This window comes from Podarcis vaucheri, assembly GCF_965113315.1.
Source record: "Podarcis vaucheri genome assembly, chromosome: 5".
In the NCBI taxonomy this organism is placed as follows: domain Eukaryota; kingdom Metazoa; phylum Chordata; class Lepidosauria; order Squamata; family Lacertidae; genus Podarcis; species Podarcis vaucheri.
The window spans coordinates 48,191,957-48,211,618 of record NC_138763.1 but is presented as its reverse complement, the minus strand read 5'-3'; the positions used below and the strand labels follow the sequence as shown (position 1 = coordinate 48,211,618).

At 39.7% G+C, this 19,662-nt stretch overlaps 1 protein-coding gene across 1 annotated transcript in view; it reads right to left on the bottom strand.

The window, feature by feature from the left end:
• SORCS3 (sortilin related VPS10 domain containing receptor 3) overlaps positions 1-19,662 on the bottom strand; it is a 413,753-nt gene that overhangs the window by 91,429 nt on the left and 302,662 nt on the right. Inside the window, exons 8-9 of the mRNA XM_082225230.1 lie at positions 2,212-2,301; positions 72-251 (exon numbers count right to left, since the gene is read on the bottom strand). Of these exons, the coding sequence (XP_082081356.1) occupies positions 72-251; positions 2,212-2,301 (270 nt within the window). The remainder of the gene's footprint in view (positions 1-71; positions 252-2,211; positions 2,302-19,662) is intronic.

Here is a 19,662-nt window from a genome sequence, read left to right as displayed (position 1 = left end):
AGCAGACAGCCCTACTATGAAATGATATTTGCAAGAGACAAGGTTGCTTCAACATGACTTTGGATGCCTACCTCATAAAGGTCAATGACGACATTCCCCTCTAGTCCTCGGTTGCTCTTGACGTTCTCCAAGGCTAGGGTGAAGTAGATCCCTCGGGTGTCAGAAATGTAAAGGTTGTATGTGTCATTCTGGTTCCATTCCTGAACTGCCGCAAACACCTGATTCTCATTTGTGCTGATAATATGCATGTCCTGTTAAGGAAGATAAAAGGCTTATTACCCCCCAATCTTTATATTTCTCTGCCCTTTGGGACACAAAGCAATTACCATGACTTATGCCACAGCAGTGGAAGAACCATGAGTTATGAGTGATGTTAAACAATTTTCTATTAGACCAAGCCAATAAATTATCATATTCTGGCTTTCCTTATTTGTGTGTTTTTAATTTTAAAATGGCTGCAGGGTGGTTAGTGAGGAAGAGGGAAGGAGATTCCAGAGTCCTTGAAGGAGTTTCATCCTGCTTCATTTTTTATTTATACATTTGCATGTTTTATTGCTCCTGGAAGATTCACAGCCTAAAGGGCTCCTTCTACCAAGTAGACCTGGAAAGCTCAGCTGTCAAGCTAGCCAGGACCGTGAGCCTTAACTTGCAATAAGAGACTAAGTTCTAGCAATAAGAAAGGAGTTAGAATTTCCATCCATCCCAAAGTGGCTACCAAATTGCCCTTTTCCTGGGAAACATCAATCTTGGACCTATTTAATACCTGGAAAATTAAGGCAATCTCTACTATCTCCAGGTAGGTCTGGGAGGCACTCCCAGTCTGAAATCCTGAAGAGTCATTGCCAGTCATCACCAGGAAAGACAGACAAACTAATGCCATTGTACTGGAAGAAGCAAATTTCACCAGCGTCAAAGTAATGATTCTTCAACATCAACTTCGTTGGACTGGTCATGTTGTGTGGATGCCTGATTGCTGTTGTTTAGTTGTTTAGTCGTGTCCGACTCTACATGATCAGACCACGCCAGGCACTTCTGTCTTCCACTGCCTCCCGCAGTTTGGTCAATCTCATGCTGGTAGCTTTGAGAACACTGTCCAACCATCTCGTCCTCTGTCATCCCCTTCTCCTTGTGCCCTCAATCTTTCCCAACATCAGGGTCTTTTCCAGGGAGTCTTCTCTTCTCATGAGGTGGCCAAAGCATTGTAGTCTCAGCTTCAGGATCTGTCCTTCCAGTGAGCACTCAGGGCTGATTTCCTTAAGAATGGATAGGTTTGAGCTCCTTGCAGCCCGTGGAACTCTCAAGCTTCTCCTCCAGCACCATAATTCAAAAGCATCAATTCTTCGGCAATCAGCCTTTATGGCCCAGCTCTCACTTCCATACAGGATGCCTGATTATCGCCTTCCAAAGCAACTACTCTATTTAGAACTTAAAAATGGAAAGTGTAATGCTGGTGGTCAACAAAAGAGGTTCAAAGACTGTCTCAAGGTAACTCTTAAAAAATGTAATATAAGCACCGACAACTGGGAAACACTGGCCTGCGAGCGCTCCAATTGGAAAACAGCTTTTACCAAAGGTGTCATGAGTTTTGAAGACGCTTGAACTCAGAACGAAAGAGAGAAATGCTCTAAGACGAAGGCACGCTTGACAAACCCTCACCATGATCAACCGCCACCCAGAAACCTATGTCCCCACTGTGGAAGGACATGTGGATCCGGAATTGGCCTCCACAATCACTTACGGTCTCAGTGTTAAGACCGTGTTCATGGAAGACAATGTTACTCGGCTATGAGTGATCACCAAAGAAGAAGAAGGAGACTGAGGTACATATAGATGGCCCCAACTGGTCTGACTCCAGAAGCTTCCTATGTTCCTTTGTTTATGAATAGATAGAAATGTATTAAACAATATATATATTTATAGAATGATAGAAAAGTAACAAACAAAGCAGGATGATGGGAAGCTGTCCTGCACCAAATCAGACTATTGCTCCATCTAGCTCAGTATTTTCTGCACTGACTGGCATCACTTCTCCAGGGTTTCACGCAGTGGGCATTCCCATTCCTACCTGGAGTTGCCAGGAATCGAAGCTGAGCTTCTCTGCCTGCAAAGCCAATGCTCTAACACTGAGCTATGACCATCTCCTTGATTAAATTACCTCTTCTTGTCAAAGACTTTGTACTTATCAATACTACTTATACAAGGCACGTTTACCTTTGGTAGTGAGTACTTGGGCAATTTTATTTGCGTGAAGGGTTCCCTTCTGTAGGACACATAGTAATTTGCTCTTCCACCAGTTGTCACCTGTACAAATACAAAGAGAGAGAAGAATGAATACTATTTAAGCACATACCATTCGGTGACTCCCTGACAATTTTGCAAGATTTTTGGTTCATAGAATCATAGTGTTGGAAGGGATCCCAAGGGTCATCCAGTCCAACCCCCTGCTATGCAGAAATCTCAGCTAAAGCATCCAGGGTGGTAATTCAGCATCATTGTTTGAAAGAGGGGGGAAGTGCCTGCAAATTGTAAATGTCATCCTGCTCTCCAGCCTTGATGAAGCTGAAATAGTCATCCACAATCGTGTTGCTCTGAATTCCATCTCAATTTCTGTTCTTGGTTGCATGCACAACCTCACATTTCAATTTTGATTATGATTTATCTGCTGAGTTTCAGAAGACGGACTGGAGCAAGTATAGTTTTGTTTGCACCCAAGCCAAATGGGCAACTAGAAATCAAACCCTTTTCTTTGAGGTGTTTCTAGACAGATTGCTATATAATTTGTTCTAACAACTTCCTGAGTATTGAGGCCAGGCTAACCTGGGGAACTACAGTCTCATTAGTCTGACTTCAATACCTGGGAAATTGCTAGAACAAATTATAAAGCAATCAATTTATAGCCACTTCTTGGAAATTGCTAGCAGTCAGCATGGATTTATAAAGCAGAAGGCTTACCAAACCAATCTAAACTCTTCCTTTTGAGGGCAGCTGATTTAGGGGGCAAGAAAAATATAGTTGTCATAATCAACCTCTACTTTTGACACAGCACTAGTTGACACTCTCTTACTAGAACAGAGGAAGAAAGGATGTGCAGGGATACTGCCAACTTGCAACTCAAAAGGGATACTATCAACACAGGTGTCAAAGAGAACTGTTCTAAAAGGGGGCTCCCTAACTGGTCTGTTTTGGATCCAGCGTGGGTCTACACTGTAAATAAAATACATAAAAGTATGGAGAATATTTGCATCGCATATATTTTAAGATAATAGTAGAATAATATTTGTTTTTTAATGCTCCTATAAATAACAAAATGGGAAACAATGATGGGAAATGAAATCATTATATATAGAAAAAGGGAGGAAGCAAAACTACCAGTTCTGGCTAAGCACTTCTAAAAGCGCCTACAACTTATGCTTGATAAATAAGAGGACACACGTATCTATACTGGATATGTATATCCAAGCCCTGCTCATGCTAAAGATATAGGGTTTTATATTTGTCACTGGTCAAATGGAAGGACAGCAAGAATATTTTCAGAAGAAAAAGAAAAGTTAAGTGAATAAATTTTGACTCTATAGTATTTGCTTTAGCATGCATGTAGGGTCTGAGATAATGCAATAGACCAAATGCTCCTTTATTATATCAAAACATTTACTGACTTTTAAGATTTCTAATAAAGCCTACAAAATTCCCTTTGCAGATATGTATTTTTCCTTCCTTTGAAATTTCGGCATTTTATATTGCTGTAGCATCAATAATACTCCCAGTAATCATATCATCTCTAGATGGTGGCATATTTCTATAGACAAGCTGTCATTCAAAGGCAGAGCGAAGACTGGCTATAATGCACAGAGATTTCATATCTGATCTTCTCCAGACAAGGCTCTGGCAGTGAATGAGGAGTGAAAAAGAGGCCTGTCCTTCAGAGCAGTCGAAGATATTTGGAATCTGATTCTGCTCTGAATGTGGGACTTTATCATGAATTCTTCAGAGCATTACTCTCAATCCAGACACGCAGAGCCGAGATCATTTTGTCCGGAAGAAGTGGTTACAAAAAGAAGAGTCGGTGCGCTAACACTTAAGTTATAAAGGCGATGTGCAACGGTATCGTCTATAGCATGACTTGACAATCTTCCTCTGTTGCAAAAATAGTAGGAAGGATGGTTATTGACAATTATTAGGCACACACCCCCCCCACACACACACTAGAGTATGTCTTGTACAATCAGAATGTTGGGATTCAGGATTTTATTTATTTATTATTTAGTAAGAGATTTGGCAAATGTCATCAAAATTATTGCAAGGTGGCTTACAAAAAAAGCAGATGCTATAAAACAAAATATGTACAGTGGTACCTCGGGATGCGAACGGGATCCGTTCTGGAGCCCCATTCGGATCCTGAATAGAACGTAAGACGCGCCGTCGCATTTTGCTGCTTCCACGCATGCACGTGACATCATTTTGAGCATCTGTGCATGCACAAGTGGCGAAACCCAGAAGTAACACACTCCGTTACTTCCAGGTTGCCGCAGAGCGCAACTCAAACACGCTTAACCCGAAGCGCGTTCAACCCGAGGTATGACTGTAATAAGTAAAACAATTTAAAATATTGTGATAAATTGCACAAATAACATAGTTAGCAACAACAAAGAATTAACCCATGAGTATCTAAAAGCATGACAAAAAATAATAATCACCAATTTTAACCTGGCGTTTCCCATACCAATGGATTCAAGTAACAAGAAAAGAGATTTTGACTCAACATCAGGAAGAACTTTCTGATACTAAGAGCTGTTTGACAGTGGAACAAACTCCCTCAGGAGGTGGTGGACTCTCCTTCATTGGAGGTTTTCAAGCAGAGGTTGGATGGCCATCTGTCATGGATGCTTGTTTAGGTTCCTGCATTTTAGGGGTTGGACTAGATGACCCTTGGAGTCCCTTCCAACTCTATGATTCTATGATACTATGTACCAAGGTACACTTCAGTGTGGAATTCATTCCACAGACATGGAAACACCACCCTAAAGAGTCTTCCATGGGCCCCTATGCTATATGTTTTATTCAACACAGGGACCATCAAATTCTAGCCCTAGGAATCACCCCATTATAGAACTTCCATCTTATTTGGATTCAGTTTCAAATTATTGGTCAATATCAAACTCATTACTGTCTTCAGGTACAGATTAACAATCTCCACTGCCTCTCTTGATACTGATGGAGCAGAGGATAAAGCTAGGAGGCATCAGCATATTGATGATACGTTGCTCTGAATGTCCTTATGACTGATTCCAGTAGGTTCATATAGATATGAAACAGCATAGGGAGCAAGACTGATTCCTGTGGGACTCCCACAGAGCTGAGCAGAAGTCACCCAATGTTACTTTATGGAACCACCCTCGAAATAGGAGCAAAACCACCAGAAAGTGATGCCTCCAATTCCTAAATCCCAAATGTGTTTAGGAAGGATAGCATGGCCAACGACATCAAAAGCCACTGAAAGGTGCAAGAGAATCAAGGGGGTTGCACTCCTCCTATGTCTCTTCTGACAAAATAATCAACTAGGGCAACCAAGACAGCTTTGACTACCAAACCAAGCCTTTAGCTCAGTTTCATCTAAGCACACCTGAAGATCACCACTGTCTGCTGGAGCACCTTTCCCAAGAAGGGAAGATTAGCAACCTGATGATACCACCACCTCCTTCAAGGCCAATGGCTGTGGAAGTCTTCGAATGCCACCATGGGAGGGCTCTCCAGCAGCACTCCTGAGACCAACTCTGACAGTTCAACCCCAGAGAGATTGTTGGACAGTGAGGTAGATGGTAGACCAACAAGATCCTTATTCTTTCTCTCAGGTCCAACATTTATAACAGACCTTCATCTCCAGTCACAGAGCAGATAACAGCAACTCCCTATCCCCACCCTTCCAGTCCGGACTGGTGCTGCACTGAGTAAACTAGGGGAAAAGCTGTTTAGAGTTGCTCCACTCAGCTCACCCACCCATGTCTTCCCCATTAAATCATCAAACAAATATGTTTTGTTCAAGACCAACATGGCATTTATCTGCAGCAGCCCCAGACTTGAGAGTGAACTGGCATGGCCAGCCAAATTCAGAGAGGTGGGGAGTGGCTAAGAAGGGATAATAGTCTAATGGTGGCTAAGTCACCTTCTACAAGATTTTATTAAACATCTTCAACATTATCTCTTCCCTTGCCAGTAATCACTGAAATGACAGGTCCATGGTATCCATATCCCTTCTCAGCACATGGAATCTGTCCACACCAAGAGCCAGAATGATATTATGGCCAAGTCTTTTATATGGATTATCGTCACAGGGATAAGTCATTAGATGATACCATTTCCAGTGTTCTCTACATGATTCATGTGATGTGTGCTCTGGCTCTAGCTTTACAGATGAGCTGAGCTTTTAATCCAGACATCTCACTACAATCGTACCTCCAAGACTCTGCTGGACTGCATGGAGTGGCAAGAAATTCCAAATATTATAGGAAACACCATGGAAGCAAAAAAAAAAAAAAAAAAAAAGCATAGCTATGTGCTCAGTTGAAGCTCCACTGGGAGAAAGAAAGGAAACCCTCTGTTGGGAGGACCAATCTGATGCTTACATCAGCAGGGATATGGCCTTTTCATGATTTACACCTAGGGTAATAAAAATCACAAGCAATTATCAAACCTTCATTACCATTTGTGAAGCTCTCTAGTGAGGAATGAAGTTCAGGAACCCCTTTTTCATTTATTTTGATGAACTTTGCATATAAGAAAACTTGCCTACACTGAATCCTAGAGATTATTACAGCTTTTTTCCCCCTCCGACACCACCTTTTATTTCATATTTGATGAATGCCATCCAATTATTTCTCCTACACTCATCCATCATACTTAGCCCAGAATTAGCTGGGTTTGTCTTTTTTACTCCCCCTTTACTTAATGATGGGCTCGTTAATCTGGGTGGGGGGGGTTCCCCTTCCCTTGGCTTTATATTTTATGAGTTTAATTAGGAAGCTGGCCAATTGAAATTATTCCATTGGACAAATGTGTTTATCATTAAATGTCTCTGTCTTCTCTGCTTGATGTTCTGACTTCACTTTTCCAGGACTGGTCCCACCTCTTTGCGTTATTTCATACCTGCATTGCATTTCAAATGTAACAAATGAATAAAACTTTCTAACAAAATGCTAATCTAGCATGATATCTGTGTCTCCTTTAACATTATTTTAATACATTCCAAATATTTCTAGTGTGAACATAAGAAGATCCCTGCCGGATCAGACCTATGGGCATATAATCCAGGATCCTGTTCTCACAATGGCCAATCAGATGCCTGTGGGAAGCCTGTAGGGAGGACATGAGCACAACGGCACTCTCCCTACTTGCAGCTGCTAGCAACTGTATTCAGAGGCATACCACCTCCAATAATGGAGCTGCTACATAGCCATCATGGCTAGTAGCCATTGATAGCCGTACCTTCAATGGAATACGTAAATGGACCTTGACTGATTTATTTATTTTTATAGAATTTTTATTGGTTTTACAAAATTTTTAAATAACAAACAAACACTTAAAAAGACAAACATACACGTATAGTTTCATAACATATTTTCATAAACCTCTTTTCTTGGACTTCCCCTTCCCCCCCCTTTCTGCATCCCGATGTCCATAATTTTTAGCAACTCCCAATTGTTACTTCCAACCTCTGTCATCTTAGTCCTCTCTATATTCTGACCTTATATCACTGTATCCCTTTGTCTCTGAAAACCACAACACTTTAACATTCATTAAGTTTATAATAGTCCTTAAGGTAGCTTTTAAATTTTCTCCATTCTTCTTCCACCGTCTCCTTTCGTTGGTCACGGATTCTGCCTGTCATCTCAGCCAATGTCATATAGTCCATCACTTTCATCTGCCATTCTTCCAGAGTGGGTAGATCTTGTGTCTTCCAATACTTCGCGATGAGTATTCTTGCTGCTGTTGTAGCATACATAAAAAAAGTTCTATCTCCTTTTAACACCAATTGGCCGACAATGCCCAAGAGAAAGGCCTCTGGCTTTTTAGGAAAAGTACATTTAAGTACCTTTTTCATTTCATTATAGATCATTTCCCAGAAAGCCTTAATCTTCGGGCACGTCCACCAGAGGTGGTAGAAGGTGCCTTCAGTCTCTCTACATTTCCAACATTTATTATCGGGCAAATGATAAATTTTTGCCAGCTTGACTGGAGTCATGTACCACCTGTAAACCATTTTCATAATATTTTCCTTTAAGGCATTACATGCCGTGAATTTAATACCAGTGTTCCATAACCATTCCCAGTCAGCTGACATGATATTGTGCCCAACATCCTGTGCCCACTTGATCATAACCGATTTGACTGTTTCATCCTGTGTACTCCATTTCAGCAACAAGTTATACATTCTAGATAAAATCTTAGTATTGGGTTCTAATAACTCAGTTTCTAGTTTTGATTTTTCCACCTGGAAGCCAATTTTCCTATCCTGTTTAAAAAACTCCATTATTTGACGATATTGAAACCAATTTTGTACTTTATGTTTCAATTTCTCATGGCTTTGTAGTTTAAGCTTATCTCCATCCTGTTCCAAAATTTCCCAATATTTCGGCCATCCGACCTCCATATTGAGTTTCTTCACTGCTTTAGCCTCCACTGGTGACACCCATCTAGGGGTTTTGTTTTCCAACAGATCTTTATATCTTATCCAAACATTATATAGTGCTTTTCTAACAATATGATTTTTAAAGGCACTATTAACTTTGTCATACCATAGATATGCATGCCAACCAAAAGCATTGTTAAAACCCTCCAGATCCAAAATGTCCGTATTCTCGAGGAGCATCCATTCTTTCAGCCAGCAAAAAGCTGCTGCCTCATAGTACAATTTTAAGTCCGGCAGGGCAAAACCCCCTCTTTCTTTTGCATCTGTCAATATTTTGAATTTAATTCTGGGCTTTTTGCCCTGCCAGACAAATTTCGAAATATCTTTCTGCCACCTCTTGAAACATTCCATCTTGTCAAGAATCTGCAAGGTCTGAAACAAAAATAGCATTCTAGGCAATACATTCATTTTAATCACCGCAATTCGGCCTAACATTGACAATTTCAAATTTGACCATATTTCTAGATCTTTTTTGATTTCTGACCAACATTTTTCATAATTGTCCTTATACAAATTCACATTTTTAGATGTCAAATAAACCCCTAGGTATTTCACCTTCTTAACCACTGTCAGCCCTGTCTCTTCTTGGAATTTCTCCTTTTCCATGTCTGTTAAGTTTTTTCCTAAAACTTTGGTTTTTTGTTTATTCAACTTAAATCCAGCTACCTGGCCAAACTGTTGTATTATTTCTAAAACCTTTTTCGTACTAGTGATTGGCTCTTGTAAAGTCAGTACTAAGTCATCTGCAAACGCTCTTAACTTGTAATGTTTAGCTCCGACCTGCACTCCTTTAACCTGCTGGTCATTCCTTATCATATTCAGCAACACCTCCAGAACTGAAATAAAAAGTAATGGGGAAATTGGGCACCCCTGTCGTGTTCCTTTTTCTATCTTAAGTTCCTCAGTTACTACATTGTTTACAATCAATTTAGCCTTTTGTTCAGAATATACTGCAGCCATACCATTCTCAAAACCTTGGCCTACCCCCATCCCATGAAGGTTCTTCATCATAAAACTCCAAGAAATATTATCAAAGGCTTTCTCCGCGTCCACAAAAATCAGTACTGCTTTAGTGTTTATATTCACCTCTAGCTTTTCCAAAATGTCTATTACATTCCTTACATTGTCTGCCAGGTGTCTTTTGGGGAGAAAGCCTGCTTGGTTCTTATGAATCCTTTCCATCAACACTCTTTTAAATCTTTTTGCCAAAATATCTGCAAAAATTTTATAATCCACATTAAGTAGTGATATTGGGCGGTAGTTCTTCAGTTGAGTCTTTTCAGTCTCTGTCTTTGGTATGAGTGAAATATATGCTTCTTTCCACGATTCAGGTGCCTTCTTTCCCTCAAGGATCTCATTGCAAACTTCTTTTAGTGGTTGAGTCAACCATTCCTTCAACGATTTGTAATATCTAGAAGTCAGTCCATCTGGTCCTGGAGATTTGCCCAGTTGCATGTTCTGAATGGCAGCCTCTATCTCTTGTTCTGTTATTCTCTGGTTCAGATCCATCTTACTTTGATGAGAGATTTTTTGTAATCCATATTTATCAAGGAATTTGTCTATATCTTCTTCATTTTGCAGGCCTTGAGTATATAGCTTTTTAAAATAACTCAGAAAACAGTTTCTAATTTCATTAGGTTTGGATATATTCTTTCCATCCACTTCTAGGCTTGTAACCGTATTTAATTTCTGCCTTTTCTTCAATTGCCATGCCAGAAGTTTGCCACATTTATTTGCTGATTCAAATGTCTTTTGTTTCATTCGTTTTATCTTCCATTCAATCTCTTGGTTCATCAATTCCATATATTGTGTTTGATATAACTTAATCTCTCTTAAAATCTCCTGGGACTTTGGTTTTGTTCTTAATTTTTTCTCTCCTTCCTTTATCTTTTCCAAAATCCTTTCTTTTTTCTCATTTTGTTTTTTTCTCTTTATTGAATTTTGTTGAATCAAGAAGCCTCTCATCACTGCTTTACTTGCGTCCCAGATCACTCTTTTTTCCACGTCGGCCCTCAAATTTATTTCAAAGTAGTCTTTTAGGGTTTTTTGGGCCTTCATAAGGATCTCCTTATCTCGAAAGAGGGTGTCATTCATTCTCCATCTGAATTGACCAGTTGTTGTAAGTTTCATCGGACCTTGACTGATTTACACGCTGAAAGACATACTCTGGCTTCATCTCAGACCGTATAAATCTTTCACCTTTTACAAAGCTTAATTTCAAATAACAATTAATATTATATTTATAATCAAACCTAATTCATAACAGAGTACAGTGGTACCTCGGGTTACAGACGCTTCAGGTTACAGACTCCGCTAACCCAGAAATAGTACCTCGGGTTGAGAACTTTGCTTCAGGATGAGAACAAAAATCGTGTGGCGGCGGGAGGCCGCATTAGCTAAAGTGGTACCTCAGGTTAAGAACAGTTTCAGGTTAAGAACGGACCTCCAGAACAAATTAAGTTCTTAACCCGAGGTACCACTGTAGCTGTATTCCTTATGAATTAAGGTAAAGGTAAAGGACCCCTGGACAGTTAAGTCCAGTCAAAGGCGACTATGGGGTGCAGGGCTCATCTTGCTCCAGGTCGAGGGGGCCAGCGTTTGTCAACAGACAGCTTTTGTTGGCTGTATCTCAACTTGGTTCCTTTTGGAAACAATGGGAGGGAAAGAAAAGAAGAGATGTAGATACCTGAGTGAATCTGATCTTACCCCAGTTGGTGTCAGGGACCAGGATGGCATTGATCCTTTGGATCCCAGCTGTTTCTCAGTCCTCCCCTGGCATACCACCTTTTTGGCCCTACCAGAGTCAGAGCTCTAGTTTGCCCAGGATGTCTGCTTCTTCAGCAGTGGCACGGAAGGGGAATCCAACATCAAGTCTCTCTCTCTGCCACCAGGACTTTGCCTCTTACATTGGAGAGGGATATCCAATGTCTCCTATAACCCCAGGACACTCTTCCAGGGTCCATAAGAGTGCAACTTGTCCTCAAAGTTAAACACACTGGTGATTTCATAAAATGCTGTGCTCTTGTTCTGTTGATTAACTGTGATAGACATGCCTGCTCTTTGAGTTAGGAGCCCATAGTAACCACAAACAGCTAAAGTTCCCAAACATAGCTATCACTGCAAGTTGAGACCTTGTGGCATCGCATTTGTCTAACCATAGTATCTCATGATTTTGCTAATTAGGTAAAATGCTTGGCTTCTCCCGCCACCCTCCCAGCAATGACTGCTTCCCAAAACAATTGCACAGGCCACATATAAAAAACTGAAGTTGAACATCCACAACAACACCCTTCAAGCTTTCTCTCCAAAGTAAAAATTCTTATGATACCGACAGCTGCTTATATTTAATCATCTTTATGAAGAGTTACAGGAGAAAAACATTTTAGTCTTTTTAGGTGAGTATTATATTCCCTTGTGCAGATGTTTTTTGATGCACCAGACAAAAATGGGATGAGGGAAGGGAAGGAGAAAAAAGTGAGATTTTAAATGAAACGGCACAATAAAAGGCCCCCAGAAGCAAAAGAAGGAGAGTAATGTTAATCAATTTTTGCCAACAGATGTTTTGCTTCAAGTTCCAAATCCAATAATACTTGGCTCAGTGTAGATGAAACAGTGACAGGAACTGGGGAATGCACAGTCTCAAATAAGAAAACACTTGATTGAACATTGCTCTTATATCTTCACTGTGCTGTTGTTTTTAAAATAAGCATCTGTGTTGCATGGTCTCTAGTCCCCTTGGGTTTTTATTTTTGTGGGAGCAATCCATTCCCCCTCTTCCTTTACATTTCTTAAGACTGATAATAAGTAGATCAACACTGTCATTCATTATTCACCAATAAAACAGCTGCAATCATGTTCATCCCTGAAACGTCTCCATCCTATTAGTTTCATAATAAGCTTTTAATGATTGGTTCAATAGAAGACTGAAGGAACTGACCCCTGTGGTCCTGCCAGAGTGTTCTTGTCACCATTGATCACAAAGATAAAAATCAATTGGAGCTAAAGAGGGAGAAGTTAAAAATAAATTGCGTGGATCGATTTCTGTTAAAACCTGATAGCTCCATCTGAAGAGCCAAGGAAAAATATATTTCTATTGCATAATTGCCATGAATATATTTGAATAGATGGCTGGGAATAGATGGCATGACCTAAAATGTTGCCCAGCTCCAATATACATGCATGGTCCCACAAAAGAAAGGATTCCACATTCGCTTTCTGACTAAGAAAGGTAATGGGGAAGCCCTTATTTGTGAACATGATTCTTTGTGCACATCAGAACACTGTGGACATCTGGATCCAAGCAATGGCATTGTTATATTGGGATAAAAATGTGTAAGGCTGCAGTCCTAACCAATCTCCATCCCTATGTTGGGAGTTGAAGAACAATGGAGCCACAATTGCACCTCCAATCTGGCCTGTCTTTGCAGCTGCAGCAGAAGCAGGGATAGGACAATGAGGACGGCTACCAGCACCGGGTCCAGGTTGGTGCAGTGTTTGATTCTGGGTCAGGCCCAGTGCCAGCTGGCAATGGTTATGATTGGCTTAGAATCCAAGCTTCCCCAGCCCCTCCCATTTCAGAGCTTTCCATTGGTGGACATACTGTCAGTGGGCTTCCTACCCAGCTGCAAATTTAGAAGCTGCAAATAGGCCTGCTCAGCTCGGAGAATTAAGCGGAGAGTCACTTCTGTCCTATAGCCTGGCATGGAGGGCAGCAGTTATATTGCTCTGTAAACCAGTAAATATGGACCTTCCTGGAAATCTGTAGACGTTATTTTCAATCGCCACCTATAGATATCTTGTTTCATACATGGTTCAGGTCAAAGACCATCTGAAGTAGGTGCCAGACTCAAGCACAGATGTGACATATGAAATCTGGCTGCACCTTTGTAGAATTGCGAAAGAAACTCAGAGATTACATAAATACAGTATTGACATATTTTGCCAATACTCATCTTTAGCTAAATGCTTTAGAAAGTATTTTTTCTTAAACCAAACTTTATGTAGGACTGAATTCTTATTGTAAGAATTATTGTTGTTGTAAGACCCACATGCACTAATGACCAATAAATATTGAGTCAACAGTCTATCACAGTGGTCTTTTTAACAAAAAGTAGCAGTAAAATTAGTCAGCATGATCAGGTGATTTTTTTTTCTTTCAATTGTCTTCTCAGACATTGGGGGAAGATACTTTATCTTTATGAATATTAAAGGGGACCGCAGAACCCAATTCTCTGCATACATCACCTCTGCAGAGGATGTAACCAAAATCCAGAAAGGTTTTGGACTTTCTTGTTGAAAGAACTCTAGCTAAGAGTCTCATTTTACCAACAAACACCCTTTCTGTTAATTTTTTTTTTTTATAAAATTTTTATTAGTTTTACAAAAGTTTTTATAACAAACAAACATAAAAGAAAAACAGACAAACAAAAAAAAATATAATTTCAAAATATCCTTTCATAAACTTCTTTCCTCGGACTTCCCCATACCTCCCCTTTCTGCATCCTCATGTCCAAATTTTATAGCAACTTATAAATGTTTTTTCCCATCCTAATTCATCATAGTCCTTTCTTGGTCTAATCTTATATTACTGCAACCCTTTCTTTCTGTAAAATCTCGACAATCTAAACTTCATCAAGTTTATAATAGTTCTTAAGATAAATCTTAAATTTCTTCCAGTCTTCTTCCGCAGCCTCCTTTCCCTGGTCACGAATTCTGCTCGTCATTTCCGCCAATGTCATATAGTCAATCACTTTCATCTGCCATTCTTCCAAGGTGGGTAAATCTTGTGTCTTCCAATACTTTGCGATCAGTATTCTTGCTGCTGTTGTTGCATACATGAAAAAAGTTCTGTCCTTTTTTGGCACCAATTGGCCGACAATGCCCAAGAGAAAGGCCTCTGGTTTCTTAAGGAAGGTATATTTGAATACCTTTTTCATTTCATTATATATCATCTCCCAGAAAGCCTTAATCTTCGGGCATGTCCACCAAAGGTGATAAAAAGTACCTTCAGTTTCCTTACATTTCCAGCATTTGTTATCAGGCAAATGGTAAATTTTTGCTAGCTTAACTGGGGTCATGTACCACCTATAGACCATTTTCATCACATTTTCCTTTAAGGCACTACATGCCGTAAATTTAATACCAGTGTTCCACAACCTTTCCCAGTCAGCAGACATAATATTATGACCAATGTCCTGTGCCCACTTAATCATAGCTGATTTAACTGTTTCATCTTGTGTATTCCATTTCAACAGCAAGTTATACATTCTTGACAAATTCTTAGTATTGGGTTCTAACAATTCTGTCTCAAGTTTTGATTTTTCCACCTGGAAGCCAATCTTCCTGTCTTGTTTAAAAACCTCCATTATTTGATAATAGTGGAGCCAATCTTGTACTTTGGGTTTTAGTTTTTCATGGCTCTTTAATTTCAGTTTCTCTCCATCCTGTTCTAAGATCTCACAATACTTTGGCCATCCGACCTCCATATTGACTTTCTTGTGGGCCTTAGCCTCTAAGGGTGACAGCCATCTAGGGGTTTTGTTTTCCAACAGATCTTTATATCTCATCCAAACATTAAACAACGCTTTCCTTACAATATGATTTTTAAAGGCACTATGCACTTTGATTTTGTCATACCATAAATATGCATGCCAGCCAAATGCATTATTGAAACCTTCTAAATCCAAGATATCTGTATTCTCGAGGAGCATCCACTCTTTCAGCCAGCAGAATGCTGCTGCTTCATAGTACAATTTTAAGTCCGGCAGGGCAAATCCCCCTCTTTCTTTTGCATCTGTTAATATTTTATATTTTATTCTGGGCTTTTTGCCCTGCCAGACAAATTTCGCAATGTCTTTCTGCCACCTCTTGAAACAGTCCATCTTGTCAATAATCTGCAAAGTTTGAAATAAAAATAACATTCTAGGCAATACATTCATCTTAATCACTGCAATTCGGCCTAACATTGACAATCTCAAATTTGACCATATTTCTAGATCTTTTTTAATTTCTGACCAACATTTTTCATAGTTATCCTTATACAAATTCAAGTTTTTAGATGTTAAATTAACCCCTAGGTATTTCACCTTCTTAACCACCGTCAGACCTGTCTCTTCTTGAAATTTATTCTTTTCCATATCTGTTAGGTTTTTCCCTAAGACTTTAGTTTTTTGTTTATTCAATTTAAATCCAGCTACCTGTCCAAATTGTTGAATTATTTCCAACACTCTTTTTGTACTAGTGTTTGGCTCCTGCAAGGTCAATACAAGGTCATCTGCGAACGCTCTTAACTTATAGTGTTTAGTTCCGACCATTACACCTTTAACTTGCTGGTCATCTCTAATCATGTTCAGCAGCACCTCCAGGACCGAAATAAAAAGCAATGGGGAAATTGGGCACCCCTGTCGTGTTCCTTTTTCTATCCTAAGTTCCTCAGTTATTACATTGTTTACAATCAGCTTAGCTTTTTGTTCGGAATATATTGCACCCATACCTTTCTCAAATCCTTGTCCTACCCCCATCCCATGAAGATTCTTTTTCATAAAACTCCACGAAATATTGTCAAAGGCTTTCTCCGCGTCCACAAATATCAAAACTGCTTTAGTATTTATGTTCACCTCTAACTTTTCCAAAATATCTATTATGTTCCTAACATTGTCTGAGAGGTGTCTTTTTGGGAGAAAGCCTGCTTGGTCTCTGTGAATCTTCTCCATCAATACTCTTTTAAATCTTTTTGCTAAAATGTCTGCAAAAATTTTGTAATCCACATTCAATAACGAAATTGGGCGGTAGTTCTTCAGTTGAGTCTTTTCAGTCTCTGTCTTTGGTATGAGTGAGATATATGCTTCTTTCCACGATTCGGGTGCCTTTTTTCCCTCTAAGATCTCGTTACAGACCTCCTTTAACGGTTGTATCAACCATTCCTTTAAAGATTTATAGTATCTGGAAGTCAGTCCGTCTGGCCCTGGAGATTTGCCCAATTGCATGTCCTGAATGGCACCCTCTATCTCTTGTTCTGTTATTCTCTGGTTTAGATCCACCTTGCTATGATGAGAGATTTTTTGTAGTCCATATTTGTTAAGGAATTTATCTATGTCCTCTTCATTTTGTAATCCTTGGGAATAAAGTTTTTTAAAATAACTCACAAAACAATTTCTTATCTCGTTGGGTTTAGATATATTTTTTCCATCCACTTCTAGGCTTGTGACTGTATTTAATTTCTGTCTTTTCTTAAGTTGCCATGCCAAAAGTTTACCACATTTGTCTGCCGACTCAAATGTCTTTTGCTTCATTTGCTTTATTTTCCATTCTATCTCTTGGTTCATCAATTCCATATATTGCGTTTGATACAACTTAATCTCTCTCAAGATCTCCTGGGACTTTGGTTTTGATCTTAATTTTTTCTCTCCTTCTTTTATCTTTTCCAAATTTTTTTCCTTTTTCTCAATCTGTTTTCTCTTCTTTATTGAATTTTGTTGAATCAAAAATCCTCGCATCACAGCTTTACTTACGTCCCAGATCACTCTTTTTTCCACATCGCCCTTTAGATTAATTTCAAAATAGTCCTTTAGAGTTTTTTGGGCCTTCATGTGGATCTCTCTATCTCGAAACAGGGTGTCATTCATTCTCCATCTAAACTGACCAGTTGTTGTAAATTTCATTTCCATCTTCACGGCGTTGTGGTCGGAACAGGTTTTTGGGCAGATTTCTACCTTCTTAATCTTCGGAGCCATTCCACTAGTAACCCATATTTGGTCGATTCTGGTCCAGGTCATCTTTGCATGGGAGAAAAAGGTTCCCTCTCTTTCAAGAGGGTTCCTTGTTCTCCAAATGTCTATTAAGTCCATATTTTCAGTCATTTCGAAAAAAGTCTTGGGGAGTCTCCCTTCTTTGGTAAGTGTCAGTCTTTGTGTCTTGTCCATGTTTGTAGAAACTACACCATTCATATCTCCCATGATTATCATATTGTATTCCAAATAATCCATCAAAGTTTCATGAAGTTTTTTGAAGAATTCTGCTTTACCTTCGTTTGGTGCATAGATCCCAATTATCAAAAATTTTTCTCCTTGTACCTGGATCTCCACCGCTAAATATCTTCCTTGTTCATCTTTGAACATCATTTTTGGGGCCCACTTCTCTTTTACATAAATCACAACTCCTCTTTTTTTCACTTTGTCCGACGAAATAAATTCTTGTCCCAATTTTTTATTCATAAGCAGTCTCCTATGTGCTCTGGTTATATGGGTTTCCTGTAAACAAATCAAGTCCAGTTGTTCTCTGTACAAAATATGGAATACTTGTCGTCTCTTCAAAGGACTGTTCATCCCATTACAATTCCAGCTAAGGAATTGCAGGGCCATCTTGTTATTTTTCTGGTATTCCTCCAACAGCTCCCAATTGTTGTTCCTCCTCTGTTGGTGGTGGAAGGTTCTGTCCAAACGAAAGGTTCAGGATGTCTATTACACTCTTTTGCTCAGCAATTGGGTCTACAGTTCCTTTCTGTAGATCTTCTTGATTTCTTTGCAGGAACCTGTCTTTATCCTGTATCGTCTTTATTTTCACCTTCTTCCCCCTATAGTCAAAAGACAGTCCCTGTGGAAATTCCCACCTGAAGAGAATGGTGTTCTTCTTCAACAAGTAGACCAAATCTTTATAAAAAGCTCTCAAGTCCAAAATATGTTTAGGAATGTCTTTGAAGATCTGTATCGGTGAGTTCCCAATTTGTAAGGCCTTTTCAAAGTGCAGTCTTAGAATTCTGTCTCTTTCCTCCTTCGATCTCAAGGTAATCAGACAGTCTCTCGGTGCCTTTCTGTTCTGTCTTCTGCCCAGTCTAAATGCTGTTGTAATTTTAAATTCGTCTTCCTCTAGATCTTCCCAGGAATCAGCAAATTCTTTCGTTAAAAAGTCCGTAAGATTGTCTCCTTCATCCTCTGGAATTGATCGTAATTTCAAATTCCTTTCTTTTCTTTGTAGTTCCCACAATGCCAGAGTTGTGTCGTGATCATAGACCTTCCTGGCAATCGGTTCTAATTTTTCCTGGGTCTCTCCAGCAATAGTTCTGGCTTCCTCCGCAATTTGGCGTGTGGCAGAGTTTTCTTGCGTAAGCCTGTTTATAGATTCTGTATTCAGGTCAAGTCTTGTTGTTAAGTCTGTCAATTTCTGTGAATTCTCTGTCAATTTCTTGGTATTTTCTGCCGTCTGCTTTGTTAGATTCTCCAGAGACTGGTTTATCTTGAGAAGGGCTTGCGACACTGCATCCATGGAGACTGCTGTACCTTTTTCTTGTCCTGTTGTCACTGTAGAGGTTATGCCTGAGATCGAGCCTCTTTTCTTGTGTTGCTGTAGCTGTTGTTGATATTGCCTTGTCTTGGCTCTCGTGCTTATCTCGTCTGCTGGGCCACTCATATCCCAAGGTCGTTTCCCACGAGAGCCTTCTCCTAAAGGAAAATTCCACTGTCCCAAAGCGCAGCAACTTTTAATTTACCCTCTAGAGGGAGCAAATCAAGATGTCCGCAAACAAAGGCAAAGAGTATTTAAAAAGCAGATTTATCGGGAGGCTTCTATATGTATATTGCAACACTTTCCCAATAGGTAGAGTCCCAGCCTTCCCTGATAAATTGTGTCCACAGAGTCCCAAAACTTTGTAACCAATAAGCAATGAGACTTCCACTTTGTTACTTTCACAGGAATTTAAAGTCAGTTCAGTGTTCCTTTGTTTCAATAGCAGTTTGTGCCAGGTTGAAGGCTGCAGAGAGTTCCCTTTCCTTTAAATTAGGCATGCAGCTTTTAAAGTCACTTATTCCTCCCCTCTGCCCTGCAAGCTAGAGGGGATAGTCAAAGTCCAAATGTCGGATTCAAACAGTTAAAGAGGATTTCCCATACGGATGCAGCTCGATAACTTTCATTGCTTTAATTGTCATGCAGTCGGGGGAAGGCAGACTTCCTTAATTTTTACCTTTCCCGTTTTCAGCCTAATTTCA